The sequence below is a fragment of the Anser anser genome (assembly GCF_964211835.1).
Source record: "Anser anser genome assembly, chromosome: 5".
Classification (NCBI taxonomy): domain Eukaryota; kingdom Metazoa; phylum Chordata; class Aves; order Anseriformes; family Anatidae; genus Anser; species Anser anser.
In genome coordinates, this window is record NC_139725.1 from 17,812,622 (window position 1) to 17,835,889 (window position 23,268).

The 23,268-nt window shown below is 42.2% G+C and overlaps 1 protein-coding gene and 2 long non-coding RNA genes across 3 annotated transcripts in view; 1 reads left to right on the plus strand and 2 right to left on the minus strand.

The window, feature by feature from the left end:
• The window catches only part of LOC310900434, a 21,955-nt gene extending 21,100 nt beyond the window's left edge, over positions 1–855 (minus strand). The window contains exon 1 of the long non-coding RNA XR_014585126.1: positions 752–855. This is a non-coding gene — a long non-coding RNA (uncharacterized lncRNA). The remainder of the gene's footprint in view (positions 1–751) is intronic.
• Positions 1–11,205, plus strand: part of LOC310900437 — a 21,081-nt gene extending 9,876 nt beyond the window's left edge. The window contains exon 2 of the long non-coding RNA XR_014585129.1: positions 1,460–11,205. This is a non-coding gene — a long non-coding RNA (uncharacterized lncRNA). The remainder of the gene's footprint in view (positions 1–1,459) is intronic.
• Positions 7,964–23,268, minus strand: part of EHF (ETS homologous factor) — a 34,649-nt gene continuing 19,344 nt past the window's right edge. The window contains exons 3-9 of the mRNA XM_083838443.1: positions 20,662–20,907; positions 20,277–20,336; positions 17,937–18,005; positions 17,778–17,846; positions 14,692–14,751; positions 12,385–12,580; positions 7,964–11,549 (exon numbers count right to left, since the gene is read on the minus strand). Coding sequence (XP_083694569.1) covers positions 11,450–11,549; positions 12,385–12,580; positions 14,692–14,751; positions 17,778–17,846; positions 17,937–18,005; positions 20,277–20,336; positions 20,662–20,907 — 800 coding nt within the window. The 3' untranslated portion in view covers positions 7,964–11,449. The remainder of the gene's footprint in view (positions 11,550–12,384; positions 12,581–14,691; positions 14,752–17,777; positions 17,847–17,936; positions 18,006–20,276; positions 20,337–20,661; positions 20,908–23,268) is intronic.

Below are 23,268 nucleotides of genomic sequence, written 5' to 3' on the forward strand. Positions count from 1 at the left end.
TGGGAGATGCTCTCTTCTGCCTCACTCTTTTGGGCAGGCATGTAAACCCAGGGGATAATCTAGCCCAAAGAAATTAATTATCGGTAACCAAGTCATTGCAGTGTTGTGGTGATCCGCTCTGCTTGTGGTTTCTTTGTGTGTTGTGTTTTGTTTTGTTTTCTCTTCCCCAACCAATCCCTTTGAATAGGCTGGGGAATGAAGGTGTGGGAACTGACTGAGGAACAGAGCTGTGTGGGTTGATCACACAGTATTATTATTTTTTAAAGTAGCATATCAGGTGAAGAGCCAAATCATAAAATTTTAAGATGGAAAAAAAACATAATAGGTCCCACCTATTCTATCCCTCTGCCAGTACCAGATTGTTATCTGCAGTTTATTTTCCAGCTTGACTTTTCATGGGATAGGTGATTGCTCACTGCCTCTGAAAATCAGGCCCTACTGGTGTTCAGAGATGGGGCCTCAACCACTTCCCTTAGGAGACATGAGGTAATTGTTCTCAGATATTAGTATGCAAATGCTGCATCCAGAGTTCAAAAGGCCTAGACGCATCACGCTGCAGTTTCAGTCATTACAGTTATAATGGTTGCTAATTCTGATCGCACACTGCGAGTGAGTACGGTGCAGCCCTGCAGCCTGAGCACCTCCAGCCCCACAGCCAGCGCTCAGCAGGGACTCGCTGCACGGCCAGGCAGTTACTCCCAAAATCCACCTTTCCAGTTCCTCCTTTTCTTAAGGACATTCCCCCACTTACCACCCATCTCTTCATCCTGTGGTATACAACCCCGCTCCATACTGTGTCTCAGAAGCTCTGGTCCCCTTTGGTCCCCGCTCCCCGCATGGCGCAGGCCGTGCCTGCCCTTCCCCACAGCGAGGAGGGCCCTGTGACTCATGCGGCCTCCTGAGGTAACGCTGGCTGGTGGGAGGTTTCTTTCCCAAACTAACACCCTGCGTTCGCAACTCCTCAACAAACTAGTCCTCGCAGCTTAGCCGAGGAGGTTTGCAATCATCCTGGATCCCCCTGGTTTGTGTCAGGCAGTAGGGCAGTTCCCCAGGTTTGCACCCCGATCTTGTCACACCTGCACTTTGCCAGGCACCGAAAAGCACTCTTAGAGCCGTAGAAACGCTATGGTGGAAGCACAGTACATCACTTCATTACCATGAAGAATTTAGGGGAAGGTGTCAGTATGTTTATCAAAGCATAATACACCTGCTAGGTGCCCCTGCATGGCTCAGACACGTGTCCTCTGTCCTCGCCACAAAGCAGGCAATCGCTTCAGGTCTCACAACTGGCTCACGCCGATCTAACCTGAAGCAGCTCTTGAAGGGACAGGAGGTCACCTCCCTCTCCTGCTCCTCTAATCACAGATTCCAACTTTCTCTCTTAAGTTGGAGCTAACAAACCTGCAGCCTCAGGGTGCAGGGATCCAAAAAAAAAATATCTTATCCTTCTCTATTTCAGACTAATTTTTGGATCCATCAGCAAGTGGGGCCAGCCCAGTGCAGCAGCAGCAGGCACAGAACAGCAAAGCAAGGGAGTCAAAGCCACCCTTTCAGCAGCAGTCACAGGTCAGTTTATACAGACTATGAGTAAATTAACCTGCAATCAAGCTCAAGGTATTTCACATGGAAGCTAGCCTGGGACATATGCTTCTGATAAGGCCCCACTTCCAGCTTTGTCTTTCTCCAAGCTGAGGGAAGGCCTGCTCTCCCCTTTCTAGGGCAGGGGGATCTGCTTAAAGCTTCACCTTTGCCTTCAGATCCCTGTAACTTATAACCTTGATGTCCGACTGAAATATCAGCTTGTAATATTTCTCCCACAGTGTTGTTGGTTGTTACAGTGTGGCTTTTTCTTGACACGTAAAGAGGCTTTAAAAATGCTGATGGCCCTTGGGCGTAGCTGCATGGAGTTATTATCTTGTGAAACCATTTATTAAAGGTGACAGCAAAGCTTAATAGCTGGCTTTGTTCTTAACTTGACTATAAACAAATGGGTTATCCGTATGTAGTGAATTAAATTCTTTCTGCACACCAGAAGAAAGGGGTTTAAGCTTCAGCACAAAACTTTTTGTTGTATGTGTATTGATAAATTACATCTGATGGAAACATAGATAAAAGCAGATCTCATTACCACTGCTCAAGGAGACCAAGCTTCATGGCAACAGAACATGATTGGGATGAGATGGTGCCTGCTTGGATCCCAGGACACCCACAGTGGGTCTTTGTATTCTGCCCCCTTAAATTTGATAGCACCAGGTTGTTCCTCGCCTGTGTGAGTGCACAGTCCAGCGTGAGTTACTTTCCTTCAGTGAAGCCATGAGCTCAAGTTTCAGGGAGCCAAAGGGTGTTTCTTAGCCTCAAAATTTGTTGCAGTCTTCCAGTCCTTCGAATTTTCAGCACTGTCAACCCCGATCTCAGTTTTTATAGCAAAATTAAAGGACAGCTCCATCTGCCATGCTGCCAGTCTTCCACAGCTGCTGATGGTGGCAGACGTGACAGGGTCTGACGTGACAGGGTGGCTTGCCCCCTTGGCTTGGCCAGCCTGAGCAGAGCTCTTTGCAGGGCCTTTTGCAGGGCCATCGGGAAGCCCCAAGATGGGAAAGGGGCTGGGAATATGCAAATATGCCTTTTATTATCCCCTTCTCCTCAAATCTACAGGAAGAGCAAAGAGTATCCATTAACTGTGCATGGTTGCGTGACAGCTGCTGAGCATGCCATGTGTCCCCATGCAGAGTGGCCTTCTCCACCAGATGCCTCCTGGCATGCCAGTGATTTCAGCCTGAACATACCAAAACGTTTCACTGGTGCTCTGTAAAATACTGAAAAATATTGGTTTGGCATGAATAACTGGTGAATCATCAGCATTTGTAATTGTTTAGGGCTATGGAAGTAGTCTTAGCTTATTTGTATTCTGGTTTCACATGAGAACATTGATATGAAACAGCAGTAATTGAATCTGATAAGCACCAGTGAGCCTTTCCCGAGGAGAGGAGCTACGATTTAGAGAGAGATACAAGAGTACAGATAGAACTCTAGAAGAATGCATGGAGACTTGCATGTTGCCTCACATCGCTACTCATAGATTTTATAAGCTCCCAAAATGAGTGATCATCAGCTAAGGCAAAGCTAATTACCTCAAACATTATGATTGTATCTGCCGTAAGAAGGATAAAATTCAAGGCGTTTCCCCTCCCCCCCTTTTTAATTAATTGTCTGTCTATTTAAGCTTTCTTTGAAAATATAGGGCTCTTAGAGAGCATAAGAGTGCAGTCTGCAAGTCTCCAGCGACAAATGCTGCTTCTCCTCCTGTCAGTGTTCAGATACTGGGTTGGTGGGGTGTCTGTATCGAGGAGAAGTACCACAGTCCACAGGAGATAGGACAGCAACAGACCTCTTGTGTTGTCCTCCCAGCTGTGCTGACTCAGAGTAAGAGAGCCCCTGGAAGGAGATTTGGTTTTCACATTTGAATTTCCACGACTTGGCAAATTCAGAGCTTATAACTGTGTGAGCTGAAGCCAAAGGGCTAGTTTATTCTTACCCTATGAAAGCCATCTCAGAAGATTGGCGGCCTGACAGCTTCCAGGGAAAGAGCAGTTCTCGTGAGTACGGCTGGTGATTTTGTAACCGCCCCACCTGGGAAAAAAGGCTGGGAGAAGGGAGCAGAGGTAGGAGCTGACAAACAGTGAGAGAAACTGGCAAGGCTTGAAGGAGAGGGTTCAGTCTACTCCCCCAGAGCTCTTCATGCTCTCCACGAAGGGCTGTGTCTCAGCATCCTCAAGGCACCATCACCTCCGGATGTTCTGCAGTACAATTCATCTCCTGACCTTTCTGCAGTACTCACCGTCATGGCATTCAGGGTGCTTACATCTGCCCAGCACATTGGAGAAATGCCGGATCCGCAGCCCAGGAGGTGAGGGTGCAGAGCAGCACCATGCCCCTCTGCCCAGTGAATCCTACGGTCTCCAGAGGCTGCGACCTGGATAAATGCGGCACTTCTCACCTGTATGGAGCTTTCTTCCAGCCTGCCTTAGAGAGCTGTGAAGCACAATAGTCTCCTTGCCACACAATGCTGAAGGTCACGTTATTGTCCAAGGTTTTCAAGATGCAGAAGGGAACTTTGAAAAGCGGCATGTGATGTGTTGTGGTCGGGCCCGAGCGCCCTCAGTTCCACAAATGAGGCTTGTAGAGGCTCTTTGGGCTTTAACGCTCTCTTCACCACTCCAAAGACAGGCAGAAAGAGGGAGACTCCTCTGCAAAATGCACAAGATGTGTCACTGATACTGAAATCACTGCTTGAAAAGGCATTCACTCCTCTCTGAATTGCCCACAGCCTGAAATGAGGAAAGCCTAGCGCGTATCATTCACTTATGCAGAAACCTGGGATCAGTCAAGAAGCATCTGTCAATGGAAATAGTGACTTTCATAATGAATGATAGTTGCAATAAATAGTCCACCTGTTAATCTCATTTTGCTATCAATTAATTTAAACAATAAATCACTTAAACTAATTCACTGGAAGAAGAAACTATCTCAACATCTAGAGAGGCATAAAACTGCAGACTCAGATACAAACAAAAAAACAAGTACAAGACATACATAAAATCTGTAATACCAGATGACAAATATTTATGAAGCCTTCCTAATTCCCTGGAGCCAAGTAGTGTTGCCTATGCAGAAACCTTGTTTGTAAAGGCAAAGGGCAAAAGCATATTTTGCGTTGCTCTTCAGCAGGCCTGGCAGGCCAAATTTAGGAAGAGAAACTGCATTTCTGGCCCATCCTGTCTCCCCAACCCTAGGCAAGATGTGAGAGGAAAAAAGAATTGCAATGCTGAAATTTTGGAGGTTTGCATTCAGATTTTCTCACTTTTAATTTAGAATTCAAGGGAACACTTGGAACATCAAATACTCTGCATCAAATAGGTATTAAGCAGCATGCGCTGGGGATGACAGTGAAAAGAGATGGCCTGTGGTAAAAAGGATGGTAATCAAGGTAGCAGCAATGATCCATCAGGATGTAAAATTTGTGGGACGGATCCTTAATTAGTTTAATTAGAATGAAAATATATACTTGTTTATGTCAGATCTGCTGTGAAATTATGAACTATAATACTTTAAACAAAATACAGTCGTGACTGCCAGCATACTGACTTTTACCCGGAAAGTTTCATTAATCAGGTTCTCCTAGAAAAACCTCAGACCAGAACAAACTTTCCGGTGAGGGACAGCTGAATGCAGAGCTACTGGTGCAGATGCAGCATGCAATTTTCATGCAGTCTTGAGTTCTGTGATTAAAGCTTCTCACAACTCTGATGTATTTTTATCTTTGGATCTTCCAAAAACGGGTGAATCATTGGAGAAGTGCAAATGTTTCACTAGCTTTCACCGAAACTGTAACAATTTCTTCATCTACTTCATAGCATATAGAAAATACGAAATAATTTTTAAAGGATGACTCCATTCATTAAATCAGATTCAATTCTGAGGTAATGACTATTATGTAAAAGACAGAAACAAAATGTTAAAAGGAAAGGTATTACTTAACCTTTTCTTAAAAATGAAAAATAGAATTACCAAAAAAAAAAATCTCTCCTGATTTGTGTTGTTTGTTTTCCTGGCATGTTGGAAATCTGTTTTTCAGTAACAAACTTTGCCAATCATAGCTTTTGAACATTAAAAATGCTCTTGCATGATATATCTTGTTGTTAGGTTATTCCTGTGGAAAAAAATACAGGGGTACATCAAAATGAAAACACCTGAGAATGTTCAAAATTTCTCACAGAAATAATCAGCTCTTTTCAAATAAATTTATCTTTCAAGATAACAGTCTCAAGAAAAAAAATATTGCCCAGTATAGTAACTGATAGGGGCAGATTCATCAGAGCTTCCCTGGAAAAAATAAAGGTTTTTAAACTTAAGAATAATCTTATTTTTCCTTTTAAATTTATTGACATTTCATATTTACACTAAAATTTATCCCGAATCTCACACAAAGTACCCTTTTCCCAGGAACAGTAAGTATGCTGAATAACGAGCCAAATAGCTGAGGAAGAAGAAGCTATAATTTGCCTATTTGTTTTGCAATATGTGGTGCAGTACTACTTATCACCCCTCTCCCTCCTCATTCCCTGTGTTAAGACTGAATCTTATCATTGGAAATTCAAAAGGAGGTGAGAGCAAAAGAGAATATTATGCCATTTTGAAGACAGAGGAGGAAAATTCTTCAGCAGAAACCATGTTTTCAGTTATTTCGCTTTGATAATTAAACATTTTTTTTAGCTTTACAAGGTTATGTAGGCATATTGTTCTAATTTCTTGTTCTCCTTACAGTTACAGACTTGTAAACACCAATTTGTATTTAATTTTTGGAACCGAACTCTGATTGGAAGACTACAGACTGACTTCAGTCAGTCATCATCATTTTTTCTGCCTTTGTATTTCCACGCAGAAGAGTTTGGTGCAGTAAGACATGGCTATCCACTCAGCCTCTTTCTCCTACTTTTTTTTTTTTTTTTTGTCTTTCTGGCATTTTCTCGAACATCTTCACATGTTGAAACAGTGTCAGGTGACTGAAGGAGCTAAATATCTGGGGAAAGGCAGCAAGAGTGCTTGTTGGAGGAAATTCCTGGCTGGCACAAAGCTGAGCAGAGCTATGCTCTTCCACAGCTGCTCAGGACTTGGACCGCCTTGCGCAAAGCTCTGTCAGCAGGGGAGCAAACACTGCAAACCCAGATAGATAATCCATCTCTAAAATTATTATAATTATCACACTGACACTGCTTGGAAGCCATTAGTATTGGTAACTTTTAATTGCACATCTGTCTGCCGTATCAGATTTCACTTACCTGAACCAATTCTCACTCACCCTTAATGCAGACATGCACGCAAATTTATATCGGGTTTAGATGTAGCTTGGAAGAAAGTCTGTTTCCAGTGCTCCTTTTACTTACTCTCAATTTACATAGGACTTGCAAATTGAATTTTGCCTTGAATGTTTAGTTCATATGGCCTTAGAGTGTGGCTGAAAGCTGCAGTTTTGCTTGATTTTAAGTCACAAGCAAAGAAGAGGGTCTTTTTGTTGTTTGTTTTTAAATAGGCATTTATTTGCATGTTTCCAGACAATATTTTCATTTGTCTTTGGCTCAAATATTGGCCTCAGCTTGCTTGAAACAAAAGGCCCAACCATTTACTGGAAAACCAGCTGTGTGCTTATTTAAAATTCAGTCTGAACTTGCTTGATATCTGGTTCCAATTCCTTTTGAAAGCTGGCTCAGGACTCTTGTGTTCTCAAACTACGACAACCCTTTCGGGGAACTGGCCTGGTTCTGCATGCTAAACACAGGGGTTATGCCTGCGTTTAAAAATGAGACATTTTCGCTGATACAGCCACAGTCTGCCACAGGGTGCAAATGCTATATGGGCCCACCGACTTTCTCTCAAGTATAAGGTTGTCCACTTCTTTCTCAAACTGCAGACCAAATCAGAAGAGAGATGTTCTTTTTGTTCGCTGAGTGTTTTTGTAGCCACCCCTTTGGTGAAAAATAGCACAAAGGAAAAGATTTTGTCATTTTAGCTGCTTTGATTCAGTGAAGGAAATGCTCAGTGTGAGTAATGCCAACCTTAATCAGCCTAGCCCTTGTGCACGCTTCAAAATACCTTGAAGTTAAATCAGTGCTGAAGTAAGAGCTTTGTGAAGTTCAGCGACCGAACAAGAAAGGCAGTCTAGCTCTGCCGACATCACCAAGTGTTCCAGTGAGCCCCGTGAGATGCGAAACAGGTTTGGAAATCCAGTGGCTCCACAACAGAAGGGCTATGTAGCAGATAAAGTAAACTTAAGCTATTGGATTTTGTGGTAGTTACATCATTTCTTTCTCAAATACTAAAATATTCTCCAATATCAAAACAATTCAATGTAGTCACAATTGCAATCTCAAGATGTAAAAAAGCAAAGATAAACATTCACCAGAAAAATTGTTGAGTTGTTTATTTGAATTTATATCATATCCACAAAAATAGAAACAGTCTTTAGAACCATTCTGTGATACATAGTCTCCAAGCTGAGATTTACAATGCCAATAGTGAAACATCTAATGCATTGTTTTTTTTTTCCACACATGTACATTGAGGATGCTGTGAGAAGCAAGCAGGAATTACGCAATTTGCTGCAGAAAGAAAGACGAAAATGTAACTAAACATTTTGTTGTCTGTGTAGTTCACCAGCCTACATACAGTTTCTCAGGATGTTTTTAGAGTAAGTTGCTCTAACTTTGTGCAGAAAATATAGTTTGAGGGTGCTCATGCCAACACCTCTGACACTGTGATTTGCATGTAACTATATAAATATAATATACTTTCCTATCTAGAGCTTTATACATATGAAAAATTATGGTACAATAAAAATCTATACACATGGTGCTACCAGTTCAGCAGCTGCTAACTTAAAGGATACATCTAAAAATATGATTGCTCAGCTTCTGAAATACAAAATAAAAGAGCAATCAGAAATGCTTTTTGTTTAAATAGTAATTTACATAAACATTCATCTCTTCATTTTCTCCATTTGCTTAGACCTGGTAAAAAGATTCCCTTTGGTTGTTTTCATCTGTCCTTGGCAAGAACTGTAGGTTTAAACAGTCCTTTGTGTTTGTCTTAGGTGATGGTTAATATATTTGTGAAACAGAGTAAATGTTGGCTGGTTTCTATTCCAACTTTTTGTGCAATTGTAATGCTGAATGACAAGTGCCTAGTCTGAAAAGTTCTGCAGAATGGGAATATAAACTTGCACGATTTCCATGTGCTGAAAGATATGACAGTGAAAGACTGGCACTTATAGTGCACCCCAGCGTAAATCGTTCTCTGGATTTATACAGTGGTCTTTTAAACGAAGCATTATATTTTCAAAGCCTTTACAAGCAGGTTTAGCTGCTGCTCAGTAACAAAGGGGTGACATGTCTATGTCACAAGTTCATTTTATTTCCCAGGAATTTTGTTGAAAGTTCTGGTAGAAAGCAGTTTTATAAAGGTATTATAATCAGCTGCTGTAAGATGTGCATTAACCTAAGTACAACAGTATTGCTACCGCCAACAACTACTTCTGTTTGCTTCCAGAGCAAGAAAGGGTAACATCTGGGTGCCACTGGATTTGTGATGGTGCCACTGATTTCAGGTTTTTCACCCAAGGTGTGGATTGGAGTGTGTGGGGGTGAAGTGCATGGAGCAAAGGGCTGCAAATAACTGCCGGGTGGGGGGAAGGAATGGTCTTTGGAGCAAAGTGAAGGTGCTCTCTTCATCTGGTGGCCTGGTTCTTGTTATATGAACTACAAAAAGATAGTAAATGGAGTGGAATGTAGCCAATCAGGCTGAAAAAAAGGAAATTAGTGAGTTGCGCTAAAGCAAGCAAAGCTAGCACAGTCGGTCAAAAAAAAAAAAAAAGAGAGAGAGAGAGATACACTGAGAGAAAAAAAAATTTTGCTTTGAAGTACAGAGGCTTATTACTTGATTTGTAAATAAGACAAACCTCTCTCCACCCAGGTTATGAAAAGTAAAAATTGTCATGTACTGGTAATTGATGGTGACAGCTTTGGCATACACAGTGTAGGAGGTGGTGTTATTGTTTGACATGCCCTACATGTGTAGATAACAAGTTAGGCTCTCGTGTTTGCCTACAAATTGTTGCTAAGCACATTTGATGCCCTTTATATTGATACTTCTCTTGTCTCTTGGTTTCATCTCTATTTGCTTTTAAGACAAACAAAAAATGGAATAGCCTACAACCTCCAGCTGCACCTTGCTACATTTCAAGCTAATTTGGATTCAAATCCAGGGGATGCCCGAGGAAATGGATATTGGATGGATTTAATATTCTTCTTTTTTTTTTTTTTTTTTTTTTTTTCCTGGACTTCTCAGGCCCCATAAATGACATTGCTTTCCAAATTCCTCATCCCTGAAAGAGAATTGGAATCAATCTTGGTTTGACCTCTGTTAACATCACCAAGAAAATCCTGTTTCTCAACTCCCACATCTCACGTACTCAGTGACCTGGTGAAGTGCTGCCTCCTCTAGTTTTTATTTCCCTGTGTTCTGCCTGTGCTTGGTGCCAGCAGGAAGCATTTGTGTCTTGGAGAAAGAAAAAGCTGCCAATGAATGTTGAGTCTCCGCATAGCACTGCTAGAGACGAGCCCAAAATACTGACCCAGATCTGAAAGTCTCGGTGTCTTTACGTTGGTAGGTTTTTCTGCAACTAAGAATTCCAAGCAAATCACACAAATACAAATGCAAAGAGTTAGACGTGAGAAAAGCAAAGAAAACTCATATTTTACATGCAATGGAGCTTTGCATTTTTCAAATGTTTTTTGAAAATAAGTATCCAAGTGAGACTTGACCTGCCAGGAGGACCATATGACTTGAAGGAACTGGGGAGACTTCTCCCTCTTGTTCTGCTTGTTATGTTAGCATATGTTCTGCTTGACCACCTCCTCGCCACTTTATGTGGCATGGATTTGATTGATTTAATTAGGAATATAAGGGGCTGGGGGGTGGGGGGGGTGGGGGGAGGAGGGGGGGAGTATTATTATTTCAGCTGAGAAACTGGTGCCTTTTGGTAACTTTGCCCAGTCAGAAAACAATCATCTTCGTTTAATGGCTTTTGGTCCCTGAGATTGACTCTCTTCCTGCAGTCCACCTCAAAGATGTCAGTTAAAAACAAATAGCCCTTGTCCTGGAAGGAGCTGAATGCCCTTAGGAGGTTAGGGAGGATACTCAGTACCAGGCAAGGTCAGGTCCTAAACTTCTGCCTACAAAAGAAGGTCCCAGTGGTGGAGGTAGTATGGGTTCTTCAAATAGATGCTCAACAGCCACCTTGCAGAGCCACTGCCCTCTGTGGCTGGGATAAGCTAGCTGAAAGGGAACCCACCGTCTGACTTAACAAAAGCAACTGGAAGCCAGCAAAGTATTAAAACACTCAGAAATCAGAGGAGGGAAGGAACAAGTGATAATGGCCAATGAAAGCTATAAACCAGCTGATTATGGAACAAGACTACTTGGCTCAGAGATGCTTTACTGTTTCCTCCACTTACAGTTGCCTTCCAAAGTGGATTTTCATACTCCCTAAATGCCCTAGTATTTTGCTCCTTCCCTTTCTTTGCATGACTCACAGCATTGTCATAAATCACATTATGCCTGTATGATGAAAAAAAAAAAAAAAAAGAAAAACTTCACAAGAAGGGAAAAATAATCATAATTCTATAATGTTATCTTATATCACAGAAAACTGTGTACATTTTTTCCCCATACAGGACATACTTCAAATAAAATAATTTTAACACCAATAATGATAATGTTCCTTCTTCCCGACAGAAGTAGAATTGTTTTTTCACCCCCGTTTGGTACATAAATATAAGAAAATAGTCTTTGAATATTTACATCCAGGTGTTTTAAATGTTATTTCTTGACGTATTTAATTCTCATTTTCTCTCCAGCCGCGGGCATTCTTTCCAAATTTATATACTAATCTGCGACCATCCACACGCTCCAGGATTTCTCTTTTATAATAATATCTGTTAAAAGAAAAACATAAAAAAGATTTAAGTCTAAATTCCTTTACAGTCCCAGAAGACCACTGTCAAATTGGGAATTCCAAAGCTATCTGAAGTCTTTATTTTCTTTTGATATAAATTACACCTAAGATTATTCTATCTGAAAGTCAGGGAAGAAAAAATCATTGTGCCTTCTTTTTATTATTTTTACTTTACATTAATTATCTTATTAATTTAAATTTCACCTTTTTTCAAGTTCTAAAGTATTGCCTTATTTATTACATACTCTCATGAGATTTTTTTTTAAATCTAAATAAACCAGCATCTGAAAGAATCTTAGCTTCCATTTTAAAATACATTTTGAATATCCATAGATTATGAGAAATTCTGAAAACGTTAAAGCAAAAGACAAAGAAAATCCTAACAGAGGATTTATAAACTGATTTTAAGATGATGGGTGGGGGGATGCCTAAGTTTTAAACTGCTGGAGAAAAAAAAAAAAAAAAAAGCTCTGCAATTTAAGTGTTCCCAGTTCAGTCACACATGAACTTCAGCTTGCTATAGCCATGTTTCCTTCCTACGGTCAACTACTTTTATTAGTTGTTTATGTGGACAGAAACAGAATACACATGTATGTATAAAATATACTGTAAATATTATATATCTATTCTAGTATACAGAAACAGGAGGAAAAAGAAAAGACAAAGAAGAATGTAATGTTACAAACTCAAAATTAGTGGGAGAGACCTGGTTGTTGCAAAAACAAATTACAATTCATTTTAAAAAGCCAAACAGCTTCTCCCTTCAGGTAGTTTCTTTACGTGCCCCAACTTTCTATGGCATCTTCTCAGCTCACCTCATAGCCCGGCTGAGTTTCTCATAAGTCATGCTGCTGTTGTTTTTCTTCTTCCCCCAGAGCTGAGCCACAGCTTCGGATTTTAAAAACCTGAAGACGCCTTCTGACCGGTCTTCCCACTTGATTAATCCTGGGTTTTTCTCAGGATTGAGAAGAATATCTCGAATAAATTCCCAGAGATGAGTTCCTCGAGGGTCTGAAAGAGGAAGGGGACAGGAGGAAGGACTTTAAGGAGCTCTCCAGGCTATGGTCTTCCTTATGCCATTTTATCACAGCATGTCATCTACAGACAATGACCACGCGGTGGGGATGGGCCATAGCTCCTGGAGCACAGGATCACCACCTCGGAGATATATAGGTAGTAACGCTGACAGCCTTTATACCGAGGCTGGAGGTGAGCGTCAGCTTTTTGTGGTCTGAGCCCCATGGCAGGCAGGCAGATGGGAGCCCCAGCAACCAGGGGAAGCAGAGTCCAAACCACCCGCTGCTTCCTCCTGCCTTTGGCACTGCTTCTGCCCTGAAGAGAACATGTTTAAGTCATCCCCTCATCTTGCTTGCCCATTTTCCTGATATTCTTCTACAGCATGGCATGCAACCTGCTATTGTCGTGCAGTACATGAAACAACCAGGATAACTGTAAAGTGGGCACCGAAGCTCCAGGCATTTAAAACAGACAGGGAGAAGGCAAAGGAAATGAAATGCTGTTCCACATCAACAAGTATTTGGTGTCAAGTATCTTAGATAGGCTTCAAGTAGTAAGAAAGTTTACAGTGGTTAGAGGGATAGTGACAAAACCGGCTAGCCAAAATTGTATAGGAAAACGGCATAATAAAGTTTGACTACGATAGCAGAGAAGACAAAAAGAGATCTCCAAATTCAATACGTAGGCCTCCCAGGTTAAGCACAAATCCACCCCACAGTATTGTAGAGATGGCACTAGAAAGCCCACATCAAAAGGAAGAATTAAATAAATCCAACAAGTGAGACATCGTAGTTTACGAATGAGGAATAACACAGTGACAACATGGGCCAGAAAAATAGCAGTCCTTTGGTCTGCCTTCAAACCTATGCAAAGGTTTAGACCAAATTCAGAAGGAGACAACCTCGTCAAAGATGTGACAGTAAACAGAAACTGGTTTACAGGCTAACATGGGTAGAGTTCAGTCAACTAATCCAGTGTTTTTCTTTGGAACGATAATTGTTTTGTAGAACCAACAAAATGTGGTGGATCTAGTCTATCTGGACATCAGCAATATGCCTGATAGATTGTGATACGAAGCACCACTGAAGAAACTGGAAATGTAGGGGATTAGCCCAGCATGGCAAGGTGACCTTCTCTGCATGCCAAGGCTGTCAAGGGGTTCTTCTCGGGGCTGTCTTTGGACCAGTCCTATCTAATCCTTTCATTAGCAACCGTGATAAACAAACACACACACAAAACAAAGAGTCTGCGTGCAGATAAAAAGTTCAGGTGTTCTGAATGGGCAAAGTCACAGAGCAGGGTAAGAAGAGGAGTCATGAAGAGACATAATCTGGAGACTGTATTGAAACAGAATGAAACTGAATACTGCAAAGCACAGCAGAGGACCAACATTAACATGTTCTATTATAAATATGGAATAACAAAAGGATGCAAGAGACATACACAAGATATTTTCAGCATAAAAATACCAATAAAGTGCATTAACAGAACTGTGTCCAGAAATCACAACTATGTTAATCTGTCTTCAGATTGAGGTTGAATCAAAACTAGCAGTAAAAGAGGATGAGGCGAATGGGAAGACTGCCATACCAGAAGAGCAGGTGGCAGGACTTGTGGGAGGGGGCAGGTGTTTGCTCATGATGCCGTGCATGAGAAACTCTGGGAGGAGATGCTGAACAGGGTCTCTGGCACTGCTGCGCCTGGCAGGCATGGGCTTGGGCACAGCCATGCCTGTGCACAGATCTTCCCAATTTAATTCTGCATCTCCTTCATAATTTTTTTTACTCCATTTCACCAGCCTAGCTCAACACAGTGTAGAGGAAAATGAACTCTGGTTGTTTCCCCGTAAGCCCTCACTGATAAAAATGTTTTGAAGACGGCAACACTACTGTGTTAAAAATAATGTAAGCAAACAGCACCAGCAACAGTCAGATCCTTGGAGGATTCAATCACAGTAACCATCTAAGCAGTTCTGCTTTCAAAATGAACTCAGAATGCTTCCTTTTCCCTCCCAAAGGGGATTTACTCTTAATGTGTTTCTTTTCCCTTCAATCAAACAACATTTATGACTGTGGACATTATAACCATTATAACCATGTACTTACTGTGCTTCTTGGTGTGGGACTTTGGGGTATGATCTTGTGTTTTTTTCACATCTGAAGAATCTGCAGAGAAGGAAAATGAAGCCTATTTGTAAATTTGATTAAAGGTTTTCCATTGACTAGCAGGTTGAAAGAAATAAAACCACAAAAAAGAATGAATATCTCTTTTAAAGATAATCACTTTTCAGAAGGCAATCTAAGGGAGGAGGAAGGGGGGAGTGTTGTTTTCTGTACTGTATGGTAATCAGCACACTTCACAAAGAGACCATTGATGAATAAAGAATGAATGCAGAGGTAAACATTTGGCTTTTGAAACCTAAATTAGATTAACAAATACCTCACCCCATGCTATGTGTGAGAGAGAGAAAAATAAGAGGATCACGTCTATAAAAGGAATCCTGAATTGTCCCATTATGTCTTAGTCTTTGCAGAAGCATGTATCTTTGGGGGCTTATTTGTTTCTGACGAGATGATCTAATGCGAAATGTATGCTCCGGTACCGATGCGCAGAACACCCACCTGACTAAAGCATAATGACCTGGCAAAGCGCGGGTGTTTGGGGGGGTAAGGGGGGGAGCGGGTCTGCGCTGGTAGGAGGTTTTGGCAGCTGGACGTGCATATATTGTTCCGTGGCTCCGAGCCACAGAAACAAGCCATTTCTCATCGATGGTACTTTATCACCTGCAGCCAGCCAGAGGAGGAATCAGATTTCTGGCACAAGCGTTTCTTCAGAAACAAAGAAAAAAAAAAGTTCCGCCTGTTCTTCGCTGTCACCCGCCTGGCACCCCGCACGTTCAACCCTCCCGCCCTCGATCCGGCACAGCCTGACTGCCGTCGCCGCTCGTGAAGAGCTTTCACCTGATCCTGTGGGATCATCCCGAGAGGGAGCCCCTCCTGTGTTTGCTTTTCGGTGTGCTTCATGCCCGAATTCCATAAAGCAAAGCTTAAGGTCCCACGCATGTTTTCCCAGCTTCTATGAATGCACGATTATCATACTTTTCATGGAAACTGGGCATTTGCATGTGCAAATGACTCACAGGAAATATTCATTTGCATAGAAACTTGTCGGATTTGCACAAGCAACTGCAATAACTGCATGTGAAAAGGTAGATGCAAAGCTATTCACACACTCGCTTTATTCATACATAACTGGATACATGAACTGAGCAGGTCAGAGAGGATAAGTCTAACCTCCGCTGTTCTGAGCCTGACATAATCACAGTCCTTGACCCCCTCGCAGCAAATGCGCTCTGAGTCATTTTGCCTTCCCACTCTCAAAGAGCAGGAACCAGCCTGAGCCTCACTCAGCTTGGGGGGAAAAGTAAAATGAGGCTTATTTCACTGCCTTTCCTCAGATTACGATTCCCCCGATGTTATTAAAAGCCTGTGGGAACTCCCGGTGAGGACAGCAGGACCAGGCTCTTTATTTGCCCTCTTATTTAAATACTTCTCATTTTAAGATCCCACAATTCGCTCGTGAATGTTTGTTATGCTCTGTTTAGCTGGAGATTTATTCTTGGAAATTCAGCTGCCTTCTGCCTTGCTGGTGATTTATTCTGGATTTCAGCTGTGTAAATAGCCTCCCGCTCTGCCTCCGCTCTTACATGGAGACCGGTTTCAAACATGCCATGTTAGGAGGCCGGGGCCTGACAGATGAAAAGAGTTACGATGCAGTTTCAACAAAGCTGTCTTGCAAAACTTGTGACAAAAGGTTGCAGGGTATTTGCATATGATTCAGGAATGAGCCATTTCTTTACGGGATATACAAATTTAGTTTTTACAGGAGGCTGTGCCCTTGGCGTGCCACCCTAGCTCTAGGCTCAAGCAGTCAGCGGGTAAACACACTGCGCCAGGAGCTTGACAGGTCCCCAGTCCCGCCAGAGAGCTCCGAAGTCCTGGCAGCCATCTTATGAGTGGGTGGAGGCGATGGAGAAAACAAACAGAGTGGGGTTTTGGGGGGTTTTGATTTTTTTTTTTCTTTTTTCTTTTTAAGGCTTAGTGGTTCTCTTTTTCAGGTTAGGTTTTCTCTCTTCGTTTTTAATTATTGCCAAGTGCATTAGTTTAAACCGTATGTCCCCATGGCAGGCGTGGCTGTGCTGGGAGGCCAGGACACAGTGAACACACGGGCACAGGGGGTGCCCCTGCTGCCCGCATGCAGCCCACAGTGCCTTGCAGAGGCAGCACCTGCGAGGCTGCATCATCAGCTGCACGCTCTCCCTCCTCACCGTCCCGTGACTTCCACTACTTTATCCCCCAGGTCTATTCACTCAAATGCCTCCTAAGAGGGACCTGCCTTTCCTTGCCCCATTCTCACTCCCCCACGATCTCCACTTCCCTCTTTTCCTACCGCCTCGCTCACTCGCCTCCAACCCCACAGCCTGCCCCAGGACATCGGCTGCAGAGTGCCCCGACGCATGTGCCCTGCCTGCGCTTTCACCGGGCACTACATCAAATGGGTTTGCTCTTTCCCCTGCCCTTTAGCAGGCAGATTGTATCTCCGCTGTGGCCTCGTGGGAGCACTGTGGAGGGATGAAAACAGCACACGGTGCCTGCCTGGGGACAGCCATGAAGCCGCTCTCAGCAGAAACAGGTTGAGCTGGGAGCTATTGGGAAGCCCTTCTGCTGGTGCGGGTGGGTAGACGGCTCTGTGCCTGCTCTGCTGTGCCCACGGGCTGCCCCTCAACCTGGCCCCGAACCTGGTCACCTACTCGACACGCATCCCCAGCTCCCGGGGTGGAATATGACTCTTATTTGCCCATATTCAGCTTCCCCACAGAAAAGCATGACTGAGCTGGAACATCTTGTCTCTCTGATACTAACATCTTCCCCTCTGACTCAGTCACTTTAAAAGATATATGGAGGTTGCAGATTGTTTGATCTTCTTTGTCTTGACAGAGGGAAGAGAGAAGCACTTCTTTAAAGCAACTATTGTAATAACGATAGCTAAAAGAGTTGTCAGAATCAGTACTGCTTGGTATAAAATGACTGGAGGCTCAGATTCAGTCCTGCAACAGAAGACCACGGAGACTATTATACGTCGGTAGCTCTGGGACAAGCGACAAACAACGATATAATTACAAGTTCCTTACCAGGAGGCTGGTGGCTAGGTGTCGTCATGGAGATCTGAGCACGACAGAACGTTTTGCTGTCCAATAGCTCTGGGAATTAAAAAGAAGACATTTAAAGTAATATCCTCTGACAACAATAAGTTGCCTCAGAAATGCATGAAGTACTGTGGTGTTAGTTACCTACTGTGCTACCATAGCCACTGTCATACAGGTAATTCTCTTCTTTCCAGGACACCATTAACGATGGATCTGAAGGTAAAGGACAACAAGGAAAATCACATCTCTAAAAGAACATCTTTTAGCGTGGGGGTAAATTTGAGCACTGACAGACAGAAGGGTGAGAAATGTGGAAAAAAAAAAAAAAAGAATAGCGAAGGGAACTGAGAAGTGAAGGGGCTAAGCGGGAAATTGTTTCCTTTCACTCAAATTGTGGATAGGGTTTTGCATACTCAGGCAAATATACTTACACAAAGTGCTGACTTTTAAAAATAATGCAGCAGGCTTTTCCTTTTCCTGGCTAAGATATCATTTATGCCTGCACTTGAAGGAATTTTCCTATGCCAGATCAACTATAATTCTACCCAATCCAGTCCTGAAGTCTCAGCCCCTGGTGATTATGACAGTGCTTTGGTGCCATGGAAATGAAAGTGCTCTCAAATATCTTGTAGAACAGGAGAATGCTTGTAATGACTATTTATTTCTATAATTGTAGAACTCGAAAGTCCCCTCTGAGACAGAGCTTCGTGTGTAAGCACATAGTCAGAAACATCAAAGCGTAACCCTAGATGTAGGGCCATTTTATTTCAGGCATGTCAAGTCCCTATCCTTAACCTAAAAGCCACCTTTATGATTAAAGAGGAATACTTTTTATTGACGTTCTGGTCCAGATGGATCAATATAAACAGAATAGAAGTATTGTCTTTATAACCTGTACAGTGAGCAGGAAATTACTATTTTTACAGTGCATTTTTGAGGTTATAAGCTTTAAAAAATTCTTTTTCTTTTAAATCCAGGTTCAGAAAGGATGAGATGTAAGGTTCAAATCTGGGGTTTACTTCTTCTTTTCATGTTCATATACATGAAATTAAAAAAAAAAAAAAAGAGTTATAGCTAAATCATCATGGTTGGCTGAGTTACCACTTATGACATAGGAATTTAGCAGGCATGCTAAGTAATAGCTGCATGTTTGGGCACCCAGAGCTTGTGTTCCTACAATAGCACACACCCTTTGCTTGTTTGGACACCTGATCTGCCCAATGTTGCCTCTGAAAACAGGCCTTAGCCAGCCGGAACATGGGCAAACAGCTTGTCTTCAAGTTTCAGCCTTTTTTAGTACCCAAGTGGCAGGCTTCCCCTCTAAACTGCCAGCCCTGTCCACACCAGTCCACACTGCCCCACCACCAGGCACAGCAAAGGGCACAATGAGTCAGTCCTGGGCTTTGACCTTTCCAGGATGTGCAGCAGAGGTACTTTGCTCAGCCCTGTGTATCTCTAGTGGGAAGGGAGACTAACATTATACCAGGATCTCATAAATCAGGACTTAAAGGATTACTGTATTTTTCTTACATGGCAAGCATCAAGACTGCTGCATGCACACCACCCGTACCACATGGGCATAGGCAGGGAGTGGGCTGCAGATTGCAGTGCTTACTCGCTACAAGGAGAAGGTGAAGTGTCCCTGGCTGGAGAGGCTGGGCTCCTGTGGATTAGCTAAATGTATTGGCTGGCAGCATTTGCTGGAGTCCTCACGCGCTACAAATCTGTATTTGTTCCCCCAGGAGGTATTAAAACTTGTCTCATGAACACATCCACACACAATGAGGCTGGGACCAGTGGGATAGGGAGTGTTCAGATATGGACAGCGGTGTTCTGGGAAAGGAACTGGCAAAATAATTGTGCCCAAAGAGCACTGTGCCAAGCTGAAGTTCTTTTCTTGGTGAAGCAAAGTCCTGGCAGGAAACAGATCTAGCTATGAACACACCGGAGAAGAGACTGCCGCATGAAAAATGCAGACTTGGTCAAACTAAAATACTACCTGAATTTCCGTGTCATTGAAACTTGAAGAAATTGAAATGTAACATTTTTTTACTCAGAACTGTTTGGTTTGGAAATTTCCTCATGTTTCAAAGCATTAACATCACTTCATAACAAATATTTTTTCTCTTTAAAAAAACAAACAAACATGACAATACTGTGATAAGAATTGTTTTGAAATCTGCTGAATGAAGCAAATAATGAAGTTATCTATACAGCTGTGTTTGCTAACTACTGCAAACTGTACTAACTCTGAACATTAGTATAGACTGCTGATATTGTAGAAGTCTCCTAGAAAAGTGGCCACATGCAAAGATATGCTGATACTATTGAAGCTTCAAAAAGTGGACATTGACTGATATTTGTGTTACTTCTTTTATTCTGCATGAAACACTTTCCACTGCAATTAAACCCGTTTTGATTTCAGTGGAATGGACAAGTTCCCCTTTTTGCCACCAGTAGACAAGTTACCCAACAGCTACTCACCTGTTTGTTCTGTCTTGACAATGACATTATGCGATTGGTACATGTCACTTCCACACTGACCTGCAAGAAGGCATATAGCAGATATGGGAGCAGTATGAGAATGAGCACGGAAGAATCAAAGATACAGCTCCAAGCACAAACTGCTTCAGTTGAGCCAGAGGGCTAATTTTGGTGTGGGGTACATACCCTTTCCCCTGGTCCTTCTGCCTTAAGTCACGTATAAGTGATATAGCAATATAGTCAATTAGGTATAAGCAGTATAGCAAACACAGCAAATGAGTTTTGCCAGGTAGGTTTCAGGGTAACATAAGAGGCTTCTGAAGATCCCAGAATTCAGACAACTGTACGTGCATCTCTGTCCCCGTGTAGCCTAATGTCTATTTACCATTCCATTTTAGGTGCTGAAGGTTGCTGTAGAGCAGCTGCCCTGCTGTCCCAGCTGCCTGAGTGAATTCCTGCAGACTCATGCTGCACAGATGTTCCCCGTTGATATCAAACTCTTGGAAGGGTATGCAGTTGGCATCCAGTTGGTTGGTATCAAGGAGATGCTGCAACCACTCCCAGACCTGAAACTTGGTCCAGTACTGCGGGTGTATTTCGTGCCACTGGGTTCCATAGAAACTGCTGGACACTGGAAAAGGAAATGGGCATTAAACATCTGTGTTAGCATCATGGGATTATGCTGAAGACAGGAAAGGTCTATAGCTAAATTTCATGCCCTGGAAGTCCATAGATCTAGATTCTTTTTTCAGTCCTTAACGCTAGCTCAGTAGCTATTGCTGGAGGTTTTTTTTTTTTTGTCTTAGTTTTCCAATTAAAAATGGGAGTTATTACTTCATATCTCTCTTGAGAAGTTGAGTGAGTAGGAATGAATTTAGCAATGTTGGCTAAATACACCAGTATTTATTTCTTCAGTGGATGATACCTTGCAGAAGTACTGTCACAAATGTGTGTTGATCTGGGTGTAGGAAAAGTGTTTTAGTGCATCAAAAATGATGGAAAAAACTTCTAAAATCCACATAATGTACAGTGGAAATTTTGTTTCTATAAGGACTGAATACGAACTGTGTGTTTCAGCCAAAGAACAGTAAAATAACAAGGCACTCTTATATTGTTCCAAAGTACAAATCTATCAGTATGGCATGCAGCTTCATGGCAGAGCCGGACTTCTAACAAATGCATGTTATCTTTGTAGTCGGGTAAGATGATTTCTGAATATAATTGTAAAACTCATTTTTAATTAAGGGAACAGCCTAATTTTCTTTTTAGGATGTCTGAGTCTTTTCTTGGCCTATCTTTCAAACTGCTCAGTTGTATGTCACTGCATGACAATAATTTATGTGTTCAAATGAAAGAGAAAGTATGTAGGGACAGGATAATTATATAAGATAAGATAAGATGTAAGATATACAAAGGCAGGACTGCCTTGATCCGGCCTCACAGAAGGGCTGGCAAAAGGAGTTCAGTGCAATTTATTCCTTGGGAAAGGAGGACAGTAGAGTATGCCAGGCAGAGACAGCAGCATGATAAAATGCTCACAAGAGCAAGAAGGTGCATTTAAGGATGAGGGAATTACAGATTGCAGAGGTGGTTGAATTACGGGAAAAAGAAAGACTTCCGTGGCCTAGCTCTGCGGTAGCCCCACTCCAGGACATCTTCTCTCTGCGGCACTGATCTGTTTCATCACAGTCTCCTCCAAGAAGATGATTACCCACACAGCTCTGAGACATACGGACAACAGATGGTATTGCTAGAAGACCACAAGCAACAGAACTGGCACATTTTAGGAAATCACCTCAGGGAGACCTCGGGTCTCTTCGGTTGAGATACAGTGCCTAGTGCTAGCTCATGTGTGAACATAAAAACCCTCAGAGTTGCTTAGGTTCTGATATTGGCCAACAAGGTCTGTGTCAGTAGCTTAGAGAGAGTTTGCAAGACTGTTGCTCATTCTGATATTGAAGGATGTGGGAAATGAGTGCAGAAATGATTAAGACTCTGGTATGTCGGAAAATAAAGGTTTGATGGAGCCAACAAATATTTCCTGAAAAGGAGGTTGATATTTATTTCCATCACTTTCAGAGGCCTCTAGACTCCTAATGTAAGTGGAGGGTCTTTAATGAGAGGAAGAAGTAGCTTGGTAAAAGGACATGAGGGGATGAATAACTGTACAGGCCGGCGTGTTCAGTTTCCCGTGACTCTAAAACACATGTCAATTCTGAGAATTCACTGGGGTCTGGGATTCACTGCACACTGAGATCCCTGAACATGAAACCCACCATCACCTTCACGAAATCCTGTGCAAACTAAAACTCAGGACTTTTTCTGTGAATCTGTTACAGGCAGGCTGGTATATTTAATAAGCGTACACTTACGTATTCCTGGGTATTTAGAAATTACACATTTAAAAAAAACAAAAACACAAGTGTTTCACTGAATAGGAACTTTCATTGTAAGTTTTGTAGTAGCTTCCTGTGGTTCAGAAGGACAACTGCAGTATGTGTTTGCTTGGATTTTAAGGTTTACCTATCAATTGAAAAACACTATTTTGAATGATGAAAAGAATTTAAAAATTATGTCCAACACTGTATATTGATCTATATGTCTATGTCTATATTTTTATACTGAGAGAGAATATATATCTGTGCAGCTATATTAAAAAAATAGTAAAATAAATTTCACCCTGAGTCACACCTTGTAAGTTAATTTAGGTGCAAAAGTCATCACTAGCTGTTAGGCATTAGAAGGCATATATGGGATTAAAGAGATGGTTCTGTGCATAACAAAGAAGTTCTCAGATCACAAGCTATCTAGTGCCCTAATGCCAGTCTAATCAGATAGCTATCTAGTAATTTGAGCTGAAAAAGTAAATACTGTAAGTGAGCAAAAAGACTACTCCCCTGCAAAGCCGGAGGGATGATTAGTACTGAAGAGTAATGTTGGTTCAGAGAGGGCATGAGGGGTAAATATAAGAGAGAAAGAAATCTGGACTGAG